The sequence below is a fragment of the Camarhynchus parvulus genome, chromosome 1A, assembly GCF_901933205.1.
Source record: "Camarhynchus parvulus chromosome 1A, STF_HiC, whole genome shotgun sequence".
NCBI lineage: Eukaryota > Metazoa > Chordata > Aves > Passeriformes > Thraupidae > Camarhynchus > Camarhynchus parvulus.
Window position 1 is genome coordinate 56,625,174 of NC_044586.1, and position 19,634 is coordinate 56,644,807.

At 38.7% G+C, this 19,634-nt stretch overlaps 1 protein-coding gene across 2 annotated transcripts in view; it reads right to left on the minus strand.

Moving 5' to 3' along the window:
• Window positions 1-10,747: 10,747 nt before the first annotated feature.
• The window catches only part of PIK3CG (phosphatidylinositol-4,5-bisphosphate 3-kinase catalytic subunit gamma), a 32,833-nt gene continuing 23,946 nt past the window's right edge, over window positions 10,748-19,634 (minus strand). For both annotated transcript variants that reach the window (XM_030960637.1, XM_030960636.1), the window contains exons 9-11: window positions 19,425-19,536; window positions 17,372-17,529; window positions 10,748-12,659 (exon numbers count right to left, since the gene is read on the minus strand). In XM_030960637.1, the coding sequence (XP_030816497.1) occupies window positions 12,378-12,659; window positions 17,372-17,529; window positions 19,425-19,536 (552 nt within the window). In that variant the 3' untranslated portion in view covers window positions 10,748-12,377. The remainder of the gene's footprint in view (window positions 12,660-17,371; window positions 17,530-19,424; window positions 19,537-19,634) is intronic.

Consider the following 19,634-nt stretch of genomic DNA (forward strand, 5'->3'; position numbering starts at 1 on the left):
AACCATTGGCATTCCTCAGTTTAGATGTCAACATTTCTATGCCTGGAAGCTGGAGAATAAAAATAGTTATGCTCTAAAAAAGAGGCAGTGCTGAGGGTGAAAGGTCCTGATCTTGCAAGTTCTTGCTAACATGGAAACTCAATGGCACTACTTGGGTGAGGAGGAATTATTCACCCAGCAGAAATTACAAAATGAGGCTGAGCTTTGCTACTAAAATGGTAATAACTCAAACAAGGAAAAGATTATTCACTCTCTGATGAAACAGAAGGAGCCTGACTGTACAAATCTGTGAGTTTTAAAGAACCAACCAGGGCAGAAACTCACTGGAAATCAGTTTTGAAAACAGATGAGAACCTCCTGCTGAGCTGTTAGACTGCAGTGATGTTATAACAACTGGGATTTTTTAGGGTTTTGTATTGAACGCAGATGAGCTACAGGGATTTCAGGCCTATTTGGAAGCCAACTCTGTATTCCTGTCAATATTAATAATGCTGTGGGCTAAACAGAAAGCTTGAAAACTATTTGTTTACATAAATAAAAACCAGTGCATTTTTGGAGTTCATTCTATGGCCTTAAAAAGAGTGTCCACGGCACAGTAAGATGACCTTATCCTTAGAAAAAATAGTATTATATGTCAGAAATGCCTTTATTTCCTGACACAGCAGGACAGAAAAGCCACTTCTATTCCAAGGAATCCAGCTTGTTCATATGAAACCTAAACAGAATGAACACATCATGACACTACAATACTGATTGTCTGACTCTTGAGATAAGGGTGAGTGCTTAATGGCCGTTTTCCAAACAAAGAGCACTCAGTTAAGAACCAGGGTGCATGTTGAGAAGGTTTTCAAGGGGAACATTACTGTTCAAGAGTAGTTAAAGAATATTAAATAGGCCACAGAACTCTATTTCTTTTTTCACTGCAACAACTACAGGGGGAAAAATTCCCAAATCTATAAATCTTCTATTCTCTAACTCTTTTCTACCTGGACCACCACCTTCTCTGATTCTGAGCACCTCTGTGCTGATCTTCAACTGAAATTTGACAGAAATGGCAGCAGCCCACTTCCAGGATTCAGGGACAGTCCAGTTGGTGTGACCAGTCCCTGCATGAGGTCTCTGCCACACCTGGAGTTTCAAAATCATTTGCAGCAAAAGGCACAGTGGAAGGTTCATAATTCTTGATTCCTCAAAGCATCTCAACTAGTGTAATTTCCACTAGTAATTCTCAGCCTGCAAACAGGCACCTAAACTTTTCAAATGCTGATCCCATTGCCCTTTGCTCCTTTAAAGACATTTCTGATTTTCCCTCTGAGAGATGCTGATCCCATGAGTAATTAAACAACTTCCCAACTTGTTTCTTCTCTGCTGTTTGTGGCAGACACTCCCCAGCTGCAGGTTGGAAATGAAAAAACTTACCCAGTACAAAGCCCTTGGCACATCTTGGTGGTTCTCCCACGGAGAAGGTAATGGGCAATACAGTTGCCTTTCTGCTGTTTCAGTGCACTTGATTGTCCCTCTTATCCACCTTTTCAATTAAAAAAAAAAAAGATTGTTTGAACAGATCTAGTATAATTTCTTACATGGGAAGCTCTGGAGAGAGTCTTCCACTCTGTGTATGGACAGGTCTACTTTTAATTATTGCTGATTCCCTTTCTTACTTTTGGTTGTGTCTGATCATAATTGTTGAATTTGGAAGAATAGAGCAATTACCTTCTCCAGATCTCAGTGTTTCCTCTTTGTTCTTGGTTGTGATCTTGTAAGCAGTTTTGTGCCTATGGACCTTTTGTGCTTGGCCAGCTTTCACTGCTGGATGAAGATCTTACATTTTATTGCTCAGAAGCATTTTCATAAATAGTCTGTTTCCCGTGTAAGACTGCAACTGATTAGTTTCTTTCTGGAGGGAAAGATCACAGGTCCTAAAGAAATGGAGATGTCATGTTTCTGTGTCAGTTTAAAGGCTGTTCTTGGACCTTGTTGGTGTCTAAGCTACTAAAAACTGAACTGGTCTGTCTGACTTTACAAGAACGTAATCCATCAGAAGAGATCCACAAATAAGTTGGGTTTTTTCTTTTTTCTCTGGCTTAGCTCATTTTCTGAGCAAAGTATTACATTGCATTAAATATGTCTCCCACCATTGTTTATTTGCAGACCTGTTCTTTAAAGGATAAGCCAATTTCCTCTCAAATGCAGGTGATTTCTTGTGACTCCCTCTGACAGCTGTGACAATCTGTTTGTTACAGAGCTATTGGTACATACCAATTTATATGTTAAAAGTAGCCAAAGGTGGAGCAGTCTCATAGGTGGGTTTAGAACCTTAAAACATTGTGTGAAGATTCATCAGATTACTCTCTGCTTTTGTGGGTTTTTTTAATGATGATATTACTTTTTAACTTTGCACTTCAGAGAGTTGTCTTACAACAGTGACTCTTACTTGGGAAAAATACTGCCCTGGAATGTCCCAGCTCTGCTCCATGCAACAGGATCCAGCAGGATTCCATGGCAGTGTGGGAACACATCAGGCCAAGGCTGGTAAGTGGGCTGGTTGCCATTCTGGGGTGAATTGTTTCTGGCTCAGTACCATATGCCTGAGGGTGGCATGTGTCTTCTCAGGAAGGACAAATTACTCTTCTTCATGTTTGGCAAGCTCCTGCTGCTATGCCAAAGAGGGCTATATTTAGTACTGGTACTGTTTAGCCAACAAGCTGGGAAAATTGTCATGATGATATGATGAGAGATTTACCAAAGCTGTTTTCCAAGAGTTGAAGAAGATTTGGTTGAAGTGAGCTTCGAATTTCCAGCTTTGGATCTTGCTGCTTCTATTTTCTCTGGGTACAGTACATCCTGCTCCCAAACCCAGGCCCGTGGTGTTGCAGCTTGAACTGAGCACATTCACTCTGACTTGGCATTGGTGGAATTCCTACCAAGCTGGCTATTCAGATATACAGCTTGGTACCCAACATTCTGCTCTCCTTGTTCTGTAGAATCCTGGCTGTAGCTGCGGCTGTTCCTGCTCCCCTGGTGACGCGTGCTGTCCTGGCTGCCTAAATGGTCCAGATGTGCTGAGAGCAGAGATCCAGAGAGCAGTGGCAGCTGTTCCCAACAGAGCCCTCTCTTTGCCTCTCACATGGATTAGCCACAATTCAAAAAGCTCATGGGACCAAAGGTGATATGAGCCCTGACACTCACTGCAAGAATTTCAACTCCTCTGTTCCTTTCCCTTGAAACAGCAACACCAAGAACCTCTCAAAGAAATGGAGCAACACCATGGGCTTATCTTCTTTCTTATTCATTTTATTAATCTTTTTTCCACACCAAATTGGCCACAGGGACATTCACTGTTCAACAAGAGCATCTGAAGATCATTCTCCTGGAAGGCCTATGAGAAGGTCTCAGTTATCCACTCTTTGTACTAAGTTGAAGTTACATTTTCCACTGGTAATTTACTTTATACTTAGGCTTTGCATACATAGCAGTGCTAAAAAGAGGGTAAAAGAAATTACCTCTTAAGGAAAAAAAAAAAGGCAACCATCCCAATGTAAATATGATTTTATTGCTTTTATTTAGGCTCTGTGAAGGAATGGAAATTCATAGGGGATAAGCTAAACTAAATAGGCTTTTTATTAACAAAATATTTTGAACTCATGCTCTGCTCACAATTCAGCTCAAGACAAATGAAAAAAAGATTAAGGAGGACTCCAATTCTCTAATTTCATAGCCCTCCCTTAAAAATCCATATGACTATTTAATTACGTCTTGACACACATTGTCATAAGCAAAGGAATTTTAGAGTGATTCTTAAAAATATTCACAAAATGTACCTTAATCCTTTGTTTGGCCATTTAAATCTTCTTTTCCATCTGAAGCAAGTGTTGCTTTTGGCTGTTGTAGCTATAGCCAAAACATGAAAAACCATCTGGGCTTGGGTTGGCTGTGTTGGTATTTTCTCTTCTATATGGTAAGCAGGAAGTTCTCAGGGCTTGCTAATACTGTACATGTTTTCTCTTCATTTGCAGTTTTGGTATTGTGGGCAGGATATTGCACAGTGAAGAGCACAGTGTTATCCTCTTTCCCTGTGTGTCCCTTCTGCGTACATAAAAATTAGGTTGTTCTGCTGATTTAATTACTGTGAGGACAGATCATCTCCTTAGGAATCTTGTCACAATACTGACATTTCTTGTGGAAGTTTTAAGTGATTTGACTCTTCTTATTATAATACAATTTCTAGCTTATCTTCCAGTGAACAAGTGTTGATTAATAATTCTTGGCATTACAAACAAATCACAGCTCTTTTGCTTATTTTCAGTAGTCAAGTAAAATAGGGGAAGGTCTTGACAACCCTAATTTGCTGTGCTTGGTAGATGATTGACTATTTTTGTATATTTCTCAGCTTTCCATCCATTGGGCCAAGAAAAATCTGGAGAGCAGGTTGTGCATGTCTGGGACATCCGCCCTCTACAGACCTGTTAAATCCCTCAGATGTTTGTTGTTGACTGCAGGTCCCTTAGGTAGCAAACATTGCCATGTGGTAACTCACAGCTATGAACATTCCTCAGGTCATAAACTCCCTCTAGTCTATTTATCTGCCAGGGAGGCATTTGTTTGCATCTTCCAATAGAGCCCTTTTTCCATGAATAAAGTAGCATTAAAACAAGTGCAAGACACAAACAAGTTGTTGGAGGGCAATTCACACTCCTCCTTTTAGCTTGGTATGTGGCTTTGTAAAGCCTAGATTTTAGGAAAAAAGACATGGTAAATTAACAAGGAACATATAACTCCTGGCAATTTGTGGAGTCTAAATGGCATACAAAGATGTGAAAATGCACTGGAGATTGAAGTTTCTTCACTGTACACCACTCCCCTCACAGCCTGCCAGCTTTGTGGGGCTCTGTCACAGCCTGATTTGCTGTGTTGTCAGCTCCCAGGTTTGATTGAGTTTGAAGAATTACCATAGTAATCAGCTGTCACAGGTAATGGTTTCTCTGAGTTAAGAAAGAGCAGCTGCCAGTCCCTGCTGTGCTCTGTGTGCTGGGCACTGCTGCCAAGCTCCTTGGGTTCCAGTTCTGTGGTTTTGAACAAAAGAAGCAGTCTCTGGCTATTTCTGACCTTTCTTGCCGGGGAAGTGCACAGCCCACTCTCCCTGGATGCGCCTTCTGAGAGGTCTCCTGAGTACCCTTCTCTGTGCCATTGAGGTGTGCTGGTTGTAATGACCAGCTACTGTTTCTGCAGTCTATACTCCAGAGCTGACTCTGTTCCTGCTTTCCACAGTTCTTTGGTAACCAAGAATACTTTCTTGTTCCACAAATTAACCAGAATTACTAAATCCTCATCAAGGACGGATTGTCCTAAAAGATTCAATGTCTCCTTGATCTCATTTTATTTTTTAATAGGCACTGAGCAGTCTGGGGGGGTTAACAGTTGCTCCAAATGTTGTGGGTTTTTTCAGTTCTTTATTATGATATTTTTTCCCTATGTGCTTCTGTGTTTTCATGCCATACTTTTATGTCTTTTAAATAATTCCCTTTGTGGATTTGTGACATTTCTGACATCTAAATATTTCTTTTCCCTTTTTGAATGGAAATGTTGCTACATGGGTGTTTGTTCCCTCATCTACACTCAGGGAGCTTCTCCCTGTAGGAGTGCCAGCAAGTTGTCCACTTCCAACAGTGTTTAAATTGTGTTTCAAGGGTTGTTGTGTTCTTCTTTTGAGGCCTTGCTCAAAACTATGTAACATCTGCTGTATTACAACAAATCCTGGCAAGTTGTTATGAACTATACTCTGGTGTCTAAGCCTTTTTGACAAAATGGTGCATTTAATAATTTTTTATTATTCAGTTTCAGGTTATAATCCCTTGATCTTGTCAATAACACTAATAAATATTTCTTGTAGTTCATAATTGATACAGCTTTAAATTAGGATATTGCAATTATGATAAAGACTTTTCCATATATCTTTTTCATTGGCCTATCCCTTGTGAAGATGGTATTCCAAAGGGTGCTCTCTGCAGCACTGCTTTACAGGGAGTACTGAAAGCAAGCAACTTGCTCCTCAGAAAGTGCAGCTGCTGATGCCACTGGCTAAACTGATCAGTGTTGCACAGCATGCATACATGACACCGGGGGGACAGCTAGATGGTAGCCCCACATTATTGCATTTTTTGAGTCTTGGATGTTCTGTCTTTCTCTTATTATTGCACTTAACTTTCCAGTCAAATGTGTATTCACTATAAAGTTCCTTTTCTACCTTGGGCCCATTGATAATAGTAGTCAGGAGGGTGAATATAGAACATTAAACCTGGGACATTAAAGCTTAGTCTTCCAGTGCTTTGCACCTTGAAGCATATACACACACAGCTTTTCCTCATTTATTTTGCTGTTTGTTTCCTTGTCAGAGTCAGGAGAATTTTTAGCAAGTTTCTCCAGTGCGAGTGTTGACAGCATGTCCAGCTACCAGTACTTTTGACATGTGGTTCTTTTGCTGACATTCAGCTGTGCGTTTCCTGGCTGTAAGATGCAGGCAGTTTATTCTTGTTTTGGATTCTGAGGTCCAAGGAATAGCAACAAGAGAAGAGAAATGAGAAATTAGAGTGAAGATCCTGAGCAGCAGCTGAAAAATAGTCCTTCATATTAAGGTTTTACCTACCAATAAAAAAAAAAAAGAGTAAACCTAATGTTTTATAAACTCTTCTCACAGAATAGTCCTGATAACACCACTACTTGTGTGGCATGAATCCCATGAAAGGGCCTTTCAGTAACATACTCTATCTGCTGAGGTCTAAACCCTGCAGAGCACACAGTTCATCCTGGCACTTAAATCCTGTCTCTACATTTTTGCCTCAGCTGTTGCCACTGAGTCCCCATTCCCTAGGGAGGGCTGAGCTGCACCCAGCGGCCACCTCTTCCCCACCACGCTGTTACCAATCTCCACAGTACCTTCAAGTCTCTGGTCTTGTTAGAGGCCACTCTTCACCCACACTTTGGTGTGGTGTTGCAATGACAGAATCCCAAAAACTGTCCTCTGAAGTATTAAAGTGTAGCTAATTAGCACCTCCCTATAATTGCCTGCCTTTGGATGAACCATCACCTTGAACTCTCCCTGCCTGGAGAGTTTTGGTTTCAGACTACTTTAAAGGTACTGAGATCTCTGGGTATTTTTTCTCTCCAAGTAGGCAGAATTACTGTTTTACAAGATTTGGAAAATACATCATATTCTGTGGGAAGGAAACAGGTTTGTAAAACAGAGATGCTGTCATGAATGTCATCAAAATGAAGAATATCTTTGGCTGGAGGGAAAGCATTTCCTGAGGAGACCTGTTTATTTCACCAAGATTTTTTCATGTAGACATTTGACAGCTGAGCAGAGGATCTGCCATCCTGCATCAGAGACAGAGTGTGTCCAGGCCAGTATCCTGTCCCTGACAGGGACCAGCTCCAAATACTTCAGAGAAAAATGCATTTCCATCATGATGGGAAATAACTTCCTCCTGTGATGGGTTTACCGCCAGTCCCAGACACTTGCTGGTTGATTTGGAGAAGAAGCAGTAGTCTATTTTTTTTTTCCTTGTTAATCTCAGGTTGTTTAACAGTAAATACATTAAGCAAAATTCAGTTCTGGCTATATCTGAAATTTGCAATTAACTCTTTATCATGAACGGCATTGTGGCAGCATATTTCTTAGGTTATTAAACAGTCATAGCCCTCTTAGCCTTTTGCAGGATAATTAGTTTTGATAAAGAAAGATACATTCAAAGGCAAAGGAACATCTGGTACAAACTCGGAGCTGTAGTGTTAAAACTGTTTTGTACTATGGGTCATTAACATTTTTATTTTCTTTCAATTTCCCCCTTCTGGGATCTTTTCTGGGTATTCTTCATTACATTAGACTTGACTTTTCTTCTGTATCTACTCATTGTTTATCTTACAAAGAAATGCTGCTATCTACAGTGTATTATCTTCCTTTTTTTTCTTCATGCACTTAATAAGTGGATGAGTGGCTCTGACCACAGGCACTAGACCAAAGACAGCTTTGAGAGCATGACCAGCACTGGCACACAGTGACTCCTAATGCTGAACACCAAGTGACTGCACCCAGGTGTGGGATGTGCTTGCAATTAAAAGATACAGCACTTCTGCCATGCACAGGAATCTTTTGTTAGCTAAAATTAACTGGCACGTGTTCCTGGCAGTGCTGCTGCTGTTTCCAAAGTGACAGCCTCTTCTTTTGCATCCCCAGGAGAACACCTGAGCAATGGCACACGCTGCCTTCCCCAGCCTTGCCATGTCAGGTGCTGCTGGGCACCCTCTGAAACAACAAACCCCATTCCAGGGGTAGGAAGGAACTGATCCTGTCCAGTGTCCCCTTGTTTATTACCAACAGGCAGGTCATCAGCACCTCTCCTGCTGGGTATGAGACCCAGTGATGCACAAGAAGCCAGGAGAAGCCATGGCCTTGTGCCTGTCTCCTTGTGTCAGCAGACTAGAACAGGCCACCAGTGGCCCTTTTCTCTAAAGAGATGAAGATGTGCACAACTTACATGGGTATAACCATGGCATTTGTATCTTTGGTCAATCCTTGTTATTAACTGTGGAACTGCAGACACACAGTTTGTCTGTTTTCTCCAGCATGAATCTCACTTTCTGTCAAGATTTCAAATATATTAGTACCTTTTTGGGTCAATTCTGGCTTCCAAATGCAGAGTGGGGCGAGCACAGCAGGAATCTCTCTCCCTGTTGACCTCTCTCTAGGATAATTCATTATTTCTGGAATATTGTTTTTAACATATATTAGGTAAGTTGCAATGAGAAGATTCATGAAAACACATGAATGTTTTGCAGAAACTTCAGTGTTGCAGGGATGCTCAAAGAGCCCACCAGACCCTGCAGATGGCATCCCAAATTTTAATTTTAATAATTTTTTCTTTCCAAGGCTACTTTACACAAACTACATTATAAAGTCATTAGCACAGAGTCTGAAATCTGTATAAACCTTGGGATTCATGTGGATTTGCAGAATGGTGCTGGTAGTCAGGAAGAAAGGTTTATAACTAAAATACAAGAATCATAATTTCCATTGATATTTTTCGAAAGTAATTTGTTTGTATCTGTATTTCTGTATCATTGATCACATTTCAGAAAAAAATCTGCTAAACTTGTTAAGTCTCAATAGTCTGCTAATGATACACTAAGCACCTCTAACAAGTGCAGCCAGTGTATTCAATGAAGATCTAAATATAATCACACTGTACACCTGAGCTCCATTTCAGCTTCTCTTCCTGTCCTGGAATATAATTAGGATGGAGCCTTGGGGACACACTCACTGCTAACCAACATCTCAATGACCTTGCTGGGGTCAAAGCAGATGTCAAGTCACAACTGAGTATCAGGCACTGACTCTAAGAATAGATTCAAATTTCCACTGTTAGGTGCAGTCATGATGTGAATGAAACTACCAAGAAAATACTACAGATCTCAAAGAAAAAGAAGTCCTTAAAATAATTTTCAAAAAACAATCTTAAGACTAACAGGAGACAGTGATGATAACTGAGACCTACTCAGAAAATTTAGTAATTTTCTTTTTCTGCATGCTGTGTTAGAGCTTCTGAAATAGGTTAGTGGTTAATGACTAATTTACATTTCCTGGTTTATAACCCTTAAAAACAGTTATTCTGCAGGGTCAGTGAGTTTGGGAGACTCAGGAAATTGTGGTTCAGCCTCCTGCTCCAGCAGTGGCATCTGTGCTAAAGCTCCAGCTCTCCAGGCCTTGGGAATGCCACTGCAGAAGGAGACAGCTGTGCTCTGTCTGGGACGTGCAGATGTGTCCCTGTGTGCACCTCCTCACCTGAAACGCAGCTCCTCTCCCTGCTGAGCCTGCACTGCCTCAAACCACATCTCTGTGTTGTTTCTCCTTGTGTCAGGGCTCGCCACAGAACCAGGTGAGTGGTGGGTGGAGGTTTCCAGAGGGACACAGAATCCAGCTGATAATCAGCCACATGATCATGCTGCCGTTTGTAAGGAGATGCTGGCGCCCACAGCTTGCTCTGTAGGTAAAGAGGAGATCTGGCAGCCACTTTTGATCTCCCAGGAGCCAGGCTGGCCCAGAAGACACAAGGCAGCCCAGCAGAGCTCAGGCAGCTCAACCATAGGCTTCATGGGCAAGGAAAGCAATGAAGAGTGGGAATTTGCTCAGCACTGAGGTGTTTCAGGTGTCTGCAATAAACACAATTCAATACAGCACATTGTAAGCTGCTGATAAAAATCATCAGTGTAAGTTTAGTGCAGGACTAAACTACTTTCTTCTGGGTGCAGATCTCTTGTAGACCTTTTCCTGCAAATAGAGTCTCTTTTAAGAGTGCCATTTCCCTTGAAGTTGTGATTAGCATTTATTTCCCCATGCTAGCGTTAAATTTAGCACTAGATCTACTTATTTTTTAAAACTAGGAACTTGCTAAAATCTTCAGATTTTTCTTCATAGAACAAACCAGGAATTAATAAAGTGCTCTTCGAAAGTGGCAATATTCTATTCACATTTTTCAATTACAATAATTGCAATAGACTATTAAATTTCAATATATCTGACATCATACAGAGTTATTAATACGGAACTAAAACAATTCCTCTGAGTGGAACATTGAATATGATTTCTTACTGAGATTAGGTATTCTTTAAGAAACTGGATTAAAATTATTTACATGTATTTTGGGCTAAGCTGCTTATTCATGAATAACAATCAAATTAATAGAACATATCAATTTATTTCAGATCTATAAAATACAAATCTAAAAATATCATTTTACAGACAATATTCACCATTTAGTTTATATTTTAGTATGATCTAAAGCCTATCTTGCACAGAATAATAATGTAACAGAATAACAAAATAGTCTACATTTTAATCTTAGAGATTTCCTTAACTGGAGTCTACCATTTACATCAAAAATACTTGTGCACAGTAAACAATTAAACATCTACATTTCAAGAATAGATTGGCTACATCTCATAACTGAGACACCAATTACAGTACATTTATTAAAAATCCTTCAAGAATGCACTCAGTAGTAGCAGTAGTTAAAATCATAACAGTTCTGTGAAATGATCAAAGCAAATGATAACAGAATTTTAAAATTCAGTTAATCATTTATACGTAATGTAAAGCCCACGTAACACTACAATGAAGGAAGAAATTACATGGGCACAAGTGCAAAAAAGCAATATTATAAGCCATCTTCTCTCTTTGGTAACAATCAATTAGCAAGAAGTATACCATAATAATTCAAGTCAAAGACTAAACAGGCTATATGTCTTTTTCCTTTCCTACCACAGGCAGACTTGATTTGCAGGCAATCTACAGTAGAGAGTTAAAATTCTACTTAACACTGTCCATTTTTAACTCTTTTAAGTTTAAATATTGAAATTAAAGACAAGGGAATTTTTTTCTTTCATAAATAGCTTTTCAGTAGTATTGTTTCTTCAGAAATTTAAAAATAAATAGCAAAATATACACAACTTCAAAGATTACATTTAATTCCTTCTAGGTATATCCTGAAAATATCACCAAGGAATAAATAACTTTGGGTTTTTCAGATATTTGGTAATGTGTCAATTACTTTTAGATAAGGAGTTTTCTCTGAGGGATAAGGAAGTACCATTGCTTTTTCTACAAAGCTTTTCCTATACAGGTGGAATTTTAATAACTTTACACTAAGAATATAATCTGTAATATAACATGGATGTTACCCACTAAAAATTACAGTAAAAAAATCTTTGAAAATTAAACCTTCAGAACTTCATGTTCAAATCTGAGGAACTTCCCAGTAACTATGAAGTTCTCCTGGCAGTCAAGATTGGTTGTCTGTGTCAGGAGGTTACAGTAACAGAAAGGCAATTTCCCCCAGTGGCAGACCCAAAGCCCTTTTCTACTGACAACATATGAAAAATCCAGAAAGGACAAAATGTTGAGGAAGGGACAACAGAGAAGGATGTAGATGAAGAACACTTATGTCTAAACCATCCTGAGACACATAGGGATTTTCTCCAGAGATTTCACTATAACCATAGATTTTATATAAATTCTTCTGGTTTTGAAGGACTTGACCCTCACAAACAATTTAAGGTCACAGGGGGTTTGTAGGTTATCATCTTATTCAACCTCCTCCTTATATTTATCTGAAATTATTGCTAAAGAAGAAAAGAAAAAAAAAAAACTTATCTGCTGGAAGATCTTCTGGAGGGGCAGCGTAAAGTCCTTGCCTTTTTACAAGATCCATTTAAGCTGCCAGAAGAGTAAAGGCAATTTTGACTGTTCATTTATTCATAATTCAGAAATAACATGTAGGTTCACTAACCTCCTATTCACACCCACAGTTAATTTACATAAAATATTAAGCAGAATGCTTTTCTACTCCTTGTTTGATTCCAAGCACAAGATGCAAAAACCAGTTAAACTGCACCGTCCAGCCCTTATCTCTGCAAACCTCTATCTGATCAAGAAAATGCTTTTTGGCATCTTCTTCACTTTTCCCTACTGTCAGTGCTTCCCTGATATATTCAATATCTTCTTTGCTGGTTAATTGGGGCATCCCAGTCATCAGCATCATGGAGAACAGGATGATCAGCAGGTTTGTGTGGTGTCGGAGAGCTAAATAAGCCTTCACACATACATCCTGTGAGAGAGAGGAGTTTTTTGTTAATTGAGGAGATGGATTGAGAGGGCTGGTGTAGGAATTTCACAGGACCTCATTAACCAATGCCATTCAATCCCTTGAGTGTCAGTGACAGGAGACCCAACAGAGCCATTCAATTGAGTGACACAAACTTCTGCACCTGCTGCTCAGTGTAACTTCATTCACCACAGCTTGGGGCAACAAGAACTGTTTGGGTGTAAAACAAACAGCTCTTAATACTACATTAATTACTAAAGCATAAAACCTTAGCCTCACCAGAATTTCACAAGAATTTCTCTACCATATAACCTCTTTCTGTGGCTGTTAAAAGAGACAGCAATAATTCACTGTCTTCCTTTCCTGTTGGGATGTTCCCATTTAAAGACTGTGGCTGGCAAGTGAGACTGAACAAAGCAGCACCTCCAGGGGATTGCTCTTCATTTTCTCTAGATGTCTATTAACTGCGCAGTGGTGATGGATTATTTAACAGGGAGGATTTTCAGCCTTGGTGTTCTAAGGAATTTTGCTAGCTGACAGCTCTAGACTTCAGGCACTCTGCCTTGCTAGAGGATTTCTGTCACTATGCACTGTTATTCTGGATTCCATAGGCGTTTTTTAGGGCCTTTTCATTTCCATGTATAAATAATCTGTGCTTAACAACAGAACTTTTAGAAGAATGACATTCCTGCAGCTTGGAAAAACATGCAATGCTTTAAAAATAATTATTTCCTGCTAAGAGACTAATACATAAACTGAAATTATTATTTCTTATATTAAATTTATAACTCATCTACTAGCAGAAATAAGAACAATGCAACAAAGACATCAATCATCAATCAACTAGAAATTAGGTCTGCAATGCAGTAATGTAAAAATATGAAACATATTTCCAAGAAGGTTGTTATTATTTAAACCACAGCTGAAGCAATGCTAATTTTTACCCAATTAAATATTTAATTTAACCTTTCAACAGCTGTATATTAAGCTTTTGAATAATACTTGGGAAATCCAATTATTTTAATGTAAACTTCCAACAAATCCCAACAGCCCTCTAGAACACAGGGCACAAGATACATGTTTTTTTTTCTTCTCTGAAATAGGAAGAAGTGCACATATAATCTTAACATCTATCACTGTTTACATCAGCAACACCAGGACACCCAACTAGACAGGTTAGGAAAATACAAAGGAAGGAAGATGATACATTGAAGATCTGTCTGTACAATTTCTTTTTTTAGTATTGCCTGGGAGCTTAAATCTTTTACTCTATTCCCAAATAAATTCTATTCTGAAATAAGATCATACTTATGAAAGCAGTGTCAGTTTAGTTCTAGCTCAGCAAAAGATTAAATGCAATCGTCAAAGCACAGTTTACAATAGAAAACACCATCACCTTATCACAGGGAATAGCTTCTCTCCATTATAGCACGAGAAATTTTTTTTGTATTCTCAACTTCAAACAGACAAATCTTGTCACAAGAGTTAGTCTGTGTTTTGTTACCCTTGAAAGAGATGAAAGGTCTTTATAGTTATATCAAAGAAGGTTTTACATTTCTGTATGGATGATGTATCTCACTGCTTTGGGTGTCTGAGACAGAAAAACAATTACGCAGTCAAGAAAAACCTGGTATCACTGCATCTCACAGGCAATCCTTCCAGGAATTCAAAAGATTAAAAAAATCTGCATCTGCCTGTTACAGTTATTCATTCAGACAGGAACTGGATGTGGTTTTGCATTAATATCTTCCAAGAAAAGGAATTTTTACACTTCTGAGAGAGGCAGTGAGAACCAAAAATAGCCCAGACGATAGGTGTGTGTCAAGGGCATGCACATGTTTGCTGGGGGATTGAGAAGAAAGCTGCTAACTCATCTAAAGCCAGAGGCAAAATGAGAGAAGCTGAGGAGAAACCTAAACCCCATTGCCCAACAGGAAAGAAAAGAATAATCATTCTGAAAGCCTGAAACTGTCCTATTTATTATTATCCTAAAATCCAGGCATTTTTATAATATAAAGTGTCCAAGCTCTGTTACATAGGCCATCCCTTCCCTGTACAGTATACTCCAAATAAGTATTTCTCCGTGATGAATTGGATACCCTTCTACTTTCTGTCACCTTTAATTACAAAATCTCATGTATTTGATTGTCAAATAAATAAATTCGCTCTTCTGCAGTGAACTTTGGTCAAAGTTATTTTTCCTTTTAACCTTCTCCATCATCTGCAATATGAGCTCTGGCTAGCACATCTCTAGGGACTATGTCCAGTGAATAAAAAAGGAATAAAAATTTTATAAAAGTAGATTATTAAGTTAATAAAAACACCAAAGACTGTAAAAAACAAAGGAGTCTTCTGAAGTACAAACTGTTTAAATGTAGTAAAGTACAAAATAATGAGAGATGTTCTTAAAAATTAATGAAGGATAAATGCTGAGACTTTTCCATTAATACATGAATGAGTCAGCAGGCAGACTGAATGAATCCCTCAATATGAGGAAATATGATGAAACAAGTCAACTGAAAAGTGAAATGACAATTTTGATTTTTTTTTTTAATTCTGGCCATGTAATTAAAACATATATTTTTTTATAGCCAAATCTGTGATGCAAATCTTGCTCTGTGTTACTCTTTTACTTGTATAGAAGTATTTTATTTTTTACTGGTTTTTGAGACAGAAAAGACTTTTAATGTACTACTGCAATAGTGGTATATAAACAGTAGCTACTGCAGCAGAACTATACATGAACTTACAATTTTTGGTCAGTTTATTGTTGTCTGTGCCTAAACCATGTCACTTAAAATGCCCAGCTCTCATATCACCATCACAGCTCACAACAGTAAAAGCACATTAATCACCTTTTATCTGGCTAAGGGCGCTAGTGGAAATGACATTGCTGCTATCACAGCATTCCTAAACTGTGGATTAGTGGGATGGTAGCAGTACTTAGAAATTAGCACCAGAGTAACAAAAAGTTTATTTAGTCAAACCCAGGACTCCATGATGGAGGCATGATGTATTGAAGAGAGGCTATGACCAAACTTACTTCTGACTGATTTTGGTATTTGGGCTGCTGAAGTAAAGGTCAGATCCTCTCTAAAGAGCTGCATGATCCATATATATGAAAACAACTTTACCTCACTGCAGACACCTTTCAATTCTCCACACTTTGGCACACTTTAATGCTTCTAACTATTTTTTGCTTCAAGAACAGAGGTCTTTGAAATTACATACCCCAGACTGGTGTTTCAGTCCCACACCTGCACATGACTTACAGCTGCAGCAACAGCATCATTGTTGTACACAGCACAGCTCACAGGTTTCCCTGAGAGCACGGGCTCAGCATTCCCTTCCCATGTAGTTCCCTTCCCACAGTAGTTCAAACCCATGGCAAACCCCACGCTAACATATTTTGATCTACAAGTCCCCTTCAAAACACTTCCACTGTGATAAAGGCAGTCCTGGCAAAAATGAAGATTCAAAGATTGCACCTGGTTCTTTAATTATTTTCAGAAGTTTGGGCAGTGACTTCAACCAAAGATCTTTGGTTCTTCTTCACATGGGTCCTCTCCACACATGGCCTCTCCCTTTTGATTGTCTCTGGTGGACAATGTCATTTGTCCTAATATAAGAATACCATAAGGTGGGAATTGCAAGAGGGTCCAAATGGATCCCCATTCCTGGCAGGGGAGCCTGCAGGATATGTCCAACCTGAAGATGGGGAACACTCATTTTTGGATGAGTGAGTAAAAGCACTGAGATGCAGCCATATATGGAAACAAAATGCTGAAGTAACTGCATATGTGTTCAAAGGGACATAGTCACCATCCACCAGGAGGAACCTTAATTAGGTATTTGGAAAACCAGACTCCATACTGGGACTAGTTCACCTACAAGGAATCCAGAACATGAAATTCAGGCTTTGGCTTTGACTTGCTCTACAGAAGAATTTTTCTTTTAATATTATAAAGAACCTGCTTTCTAAATCAGACACTTTACTCAAAGCCTCTAAAGACCTCAGACATACATACACTTTTGACCAACCATGCTCCCATTCATTTCATTAAACATAGGAACTGCATACTAAACTCCCTCTTTGACCAGGTTCTGCACTAGCTCAAATAATCACCACTGGTTTGAGAGCACTAAATTTCAAATAGAAGCAATAGAACAGATTTTTAATGCCATTTCTTTCACTGTTAAATCTATCCATCCACTTCGCAAACCACCATGTAAGATAGCTTTGGGTCACTACGGATTTTTACTCAGATGCAGTCCAAGCCCCAGAACTCGAGGGCAGAATCAGGAGGGAATAACGCTGGCCAAGCCAGCTGATGAATGCCTCACACCTGCTCATACTCCACAGAGGCTCTGCTTAGAACCATGAGCTTCTTCTAATTGCACCAATGCTGAGGCCCTCTGCAAAGTGTTTTCAATCAAGACAAGAAACAAAGAAAGAACTGCTTATCTGGTCTGCTGCTAATGAGCTTTTCAATGTGCCTTTGTGAATGTTTGAATTCTAGTTCCCATAATTGTGCAGATCATTTTTTCTCTTAGTTGGGCCTAAAATATCCCGGAATCATATTACAATTTGGTACATTTTATTAACATAATACCCAGGAGCCTAAATCTTTGAAAATCAAAGCACTAATGTTCATTTTAGAGGGTAAAAAAAACCACTGCTTAATTGACTTGCAGTTAGATTCCCATTCTTTTACCTGAAATTTGTGGAAATGGAGACTTGTCTTCTTTCCGGAAGTTCCCATGACATACAGAAAATCTGGAGTCAGCACAAAAGGAACTCTCTCCTTATTAATTCCAAGGAAGCTTTTATAATTCCCAAGAATATGGCCAAAATCAATATGGAAAAGGTTACCTTCATAAAGAGAAGAAGAAGTCAGAAGAACGTTCAGACAAATACAATAAACTGCTAAGAAAGCTTAGGTGCATTCACAGGAGTTCCAACCCCTTTTTTTTGGTATATATGATCACTCTTAAGTTCAGCAGAAAAGACTGTTTTCTTTCTTTTTTTCTGAAATAAATATTTCTGTCCTCTTAGCAAAATTACTTTTTGCTTATCTTGTTGTTGGCAGTTGTTAAAAGTCTGGCAGAACTGCTGTACTATCTAAACATACACTCACAGCTTTTCAAAACTAACCAAGGAAAGCTTGTGCCTCATACCCGTAACAATCAGAGCATCACTACACAGAAAAGGCTCGGGGGTTATGTTTCAAATACCCATGGGATTCTGGCACTACCCATCTCCTTGGCAAATGTCATTGACTAGAACATGCTTTCTCCTCACAGACCTTCATTAGCAATTTCTAAACCACTCTGTATGTTCAAAGTCTGCATTGTCACCCTTTGGATAGCTTTGAGAGAGTAGCAGGGCATCAGCTCCCACAAAAGCAATGAAAACCTCTCCTTTTAAGGTCACTACACCTACAGGACTGGAGTGTGCTGCTCCTCTCCACATTACTTTATTACTTTCACTAGCACTCAGGAAATGGATATAAGAGTATGGTTACTTAAAAACACAGATTTGTAATAGTGGCATATTTATAAAAAAAGATAAAACATCAACTTATATAAGATGATACTTAACAGTGATCTGTAGGTGGAATATCCTTTAACGTTCCAGATTTAAAGCCAGCTTTCAAGTTCCCCCAGCCTACCAAATCTGACTCTCTGCAGACCTTTCAAACTGAGATCCTTCTGGCTCCTGAGGCTCAAGAGAGATCCTGTTAAAGACTCTGAGGCAAACCTGCTCATGACCACAACAGAACAACATATTTTTCTCAGTTTCCCTGTCTATTGACCCATGCCTCATGTTCTGCCAGTGGGAAAAACATCACAGTATATTATATATAATGTTGAAATGAAAGCATTTCTTAGTCACTTTTTCCCCAAGGGCTTCTGCTGAACTTTTTTACTGTAGCCTTCAATTAGATAATTTCTGCCTTCAGGATACTTCTTCTCTCCAGTTTTATATTATAAAACTTTAATATAATCAATAATAAATATTCAGCCTTCTAACTATTTTCCATCTCTTACCAGAGATCTAATTATGAAGTGAGAGGATCATGAAACTAAAAGTGAATTCCTTAGACTAAATAAAACTCCTCCATATGTACTGATTGTTCAGGGGTTCTTTCCATAGGTAAGTAAAATTAAGGATGAAACAATGTGCAGCTATGGAAGTAACTCCCAAAGTTTAGAGTGCAAAAAAACCTGTGAGTTTCTTCAGGAGGATATAACCATCCCACAGATTTTAGTAGGTAAATAAATATACTCCATGTACACTTATTTCCTAAAATTTTTACAACAGTACACAAAGCAATTACATGCCTCAGAAGTGAAAACAGTCCAGCAACATCTGAATTCTGACAGAATTCAGTTCCACTGAACACTGTGAGAATCACAGCCACACATCAGATAGATGAACAGCTGCCTGCTTTATAAAGTTTTTTGGTGTTCAGACCTTAGATGTAGACAGTAAAAAAATTGGTTTACATTTCTAATGACTTAGTTTGTATCAAACTGCTCCTTGGAAAATAATGGCATTATTAATAATACATATTTCCAGTCTGTATGAAGGCCAACGGGGGTGAAAATACATTTCAATGTTACTTGACCTTGTAAGCACCACTGACAGAACTAGTTTGTGTCTCTTCATTCATTGTTAAATGCACTATTTATTAAAATGAAACATAAATCTAGCAAAGTATAGACAGTCTGCACATCTATGAAATTCTCAAAAAAACAACCCACCTGTCTCTGTAATCATGATGTTGTCATTGTGCCTGTCTCCTATTCCAAGTACAAAGGTTGCGACACAGTATCCAGCACATGAATAAACAAATCTTTCCACAGCTGCCTGAAACTAAAAAAAAATCTTAGAGATGTTAAATGCTTCAATGCTAGGCACTAAATGCAATCATTCTCAAAATTATGTACCTTGCTGTTTAAATACATCTATCA